Genomic DNA, 2,036 nt, shown 5'->3' with positions numbered 1-2,036 from the left:
TGTAATCGTTAAACGTCGCTAAATATCGACTTTTCACTGAATAAATAAAAGTTGCATTAATGTCGCTATATGTCGCTAACTTAATCGTGAAACGTCGCTATTTTTTAATTTTTTCCAGAATTGATAAAAGTTCTTCCTACATGTCGCTTTTGAGTCGCAAATGTAATCGTTAAACGTCGCTAAATATCGACTTTTCACTGAATAAATAAAAGTTGCATTAATGTCGCTATATGTCGCTAACTTAATCGTGAAACGTCGCTATTTTTTAATTTTTTCCGAATTGATAAAAGTTCTTCCTACATCGCACCATGTCGCTAGTGTAATCGTGGAAAGTCGCGGTTTTAAATTTTTCCATAATTGAAAAAAGTTCTTCCTATATCGCGACATGTCGCTAGTGTAGTCGTGGAAAGTCGCATTTTCAGGACCTTGTCCAAAATAAAATAAATTTCCAAACATGTCGTGAAAGTGTCGCTACATATCGCAAAATGTCGTGAAATGCACAATTATAATCAAAAATCTGAGATAGTGCGAGTAAACGACCACGTACACAGAAAATAATATCCATAAAACATAGTCATACATAAAAAAATACAAGTAACATGTCATAAACCATAATAATAATAATGCATGCAATTTAAAAACGAAAATGCTGCTCAAACCCTGGCCTTGCAAGTAGCTTTGTTGTGTCCCAATGCGCCACATTTTGAACATTTGCGTGGTTCCTTGACTTTGGTACCGTTCGATGGAAATCGGTTAGTCCGTAGTCTTCCCGCATTGCTCTTTCTTGGACGACCTACGTGGTTTCTTCTCCACCGGTACACCGATTCTCATGTTAGCATGTGTTCGAAGCACCCATTCATCCTCCTCGCCCACAACATTAATTGTTGCATCGTAAGTATTCTTTCACGTCTCCTTTGTGTAATAGGGAGATGACAGAGCGTACACACCGACATTCCGAGTAAGCGGCTGCGCACATGCATGGGGACAAGGAATTTTCAACAATTGGAACATGCCGCAAGTGCATGTTCTCTCAACTAAGTTCACATCTCCGCCTTTTTCAAAGTCAGAACCGTCAGCACCTCTTCCAACATTAAACAATTGTGCACCGTTACGTAGGACACTTCTACGTCTACCATCCTCGTGTTGCTTTATCAAATCTTCCTCAAAATGAGTTGCCAAAGGGGTAACACACTTACTTGCCTTCTCAAGACGGTTAGCAAACCAATTTTGTAGTGTGAACCTTATGAACTCAACTAGAGTAGTTATTGGATATGCCCGGAATTCTTCAGTCACGTTGTTAAGGCTTTCTGCAGCGTTGTTTGTCATGATGTTGTACCTGTCTCCTAGACAATAAGGACGAGCCCATTTTTCTAATCCTATATTGTCAACATAAGCGGCGATGGGAGGATCCATCCGTCGGAGCACCTGCAAATGTCTATCACATTCCCTCTTCGACCATGCGTAAGCGGCCAACCATATTTGCGTGTTACACACATCAGTCTTGAACTTGTGGGTGACATTCATAGAAATATGTTTGTAGCATGCACAATGGCATGCTTCGGGGAAAATAACCTCGACAGCATGTTCAATGCTTTGATGCCTATCCGATACAAACACTAAGTTTTCAACCTCCCCAATCGCTTCCTTTAACTTCTGCAAGAAATACTTCCAAGAGTCATGATTCTCGCTGTCAACAATTGCAAAGGCAATCGGAAACAGTTGGTTATTTGCATCGTACGCTACAGCAACTAGCATTGTGCCCCCAAACCTTGTCTTCAAGAACGTGCCGTCGATACTAATCACAGGACGACAAAACTTAAATCCCCTCCTACAACGCCAAAGTGACCGAAACGGTACTTGAACCCGTTATCCTCCGTGATAATGTCCGTAATAGTACCCGGATTCTTCGTTCCGGCACGTAAAAGTAACTGTGTAACCGACTATAAGCCGCCGTCGGCGTACCCCTAGAATACAAAAGTCCCTTCTCTCGGCACCTCCAAGCCTTCTCATAGCTCATCTTGATCCCATACTCCTGA

At 41.6% G+C, this 2,036-nt stretch overlaps 1 protein-coding gene across 1 annotated transcript; it reads right to left on the bottom strand.

The window, feature by feature from the left end:
* Positions 1 to 903: 903 nt before the first annotated feature.
* LOC133036119 (uncharacterized) lies at positions 904 to 1,755 on the bottom strand. The gene has a single exon (XM_061112611.1). It carries the CDS (start codon positions 1,753 to 1,755, stop codon positions 904 to 906), a length of 852 nt encoding a protein of 283 aa, XP_060968594.1.
* Between the last annotated feature and the right edge of the window lie 281 nt (positions 1,756 to 2,036).

This window comes from Cannabis sativa, chromosome 3 (assembly GCF_029168945.1).
Source record: "Cannabis sativa cultivar Pink pepper isolate KNU-18-1 chromosome 3, ASM2916894v1, whole genome shotgun sequence".
In the NCBI taxonomy this organism is placed as follows: domain Eukaryota; kingdom Viridiplantae; phylum Streptophyta; class Magnoliopsida; order Rosales; family Cannabaceae; genus Cannabis; species Cannabis sativa.
The sequence above is the reverse complement of the archived record's forward strand: the minus strand, read 5'-3'. Positions and strand labels throughout refer to the sequence as shown.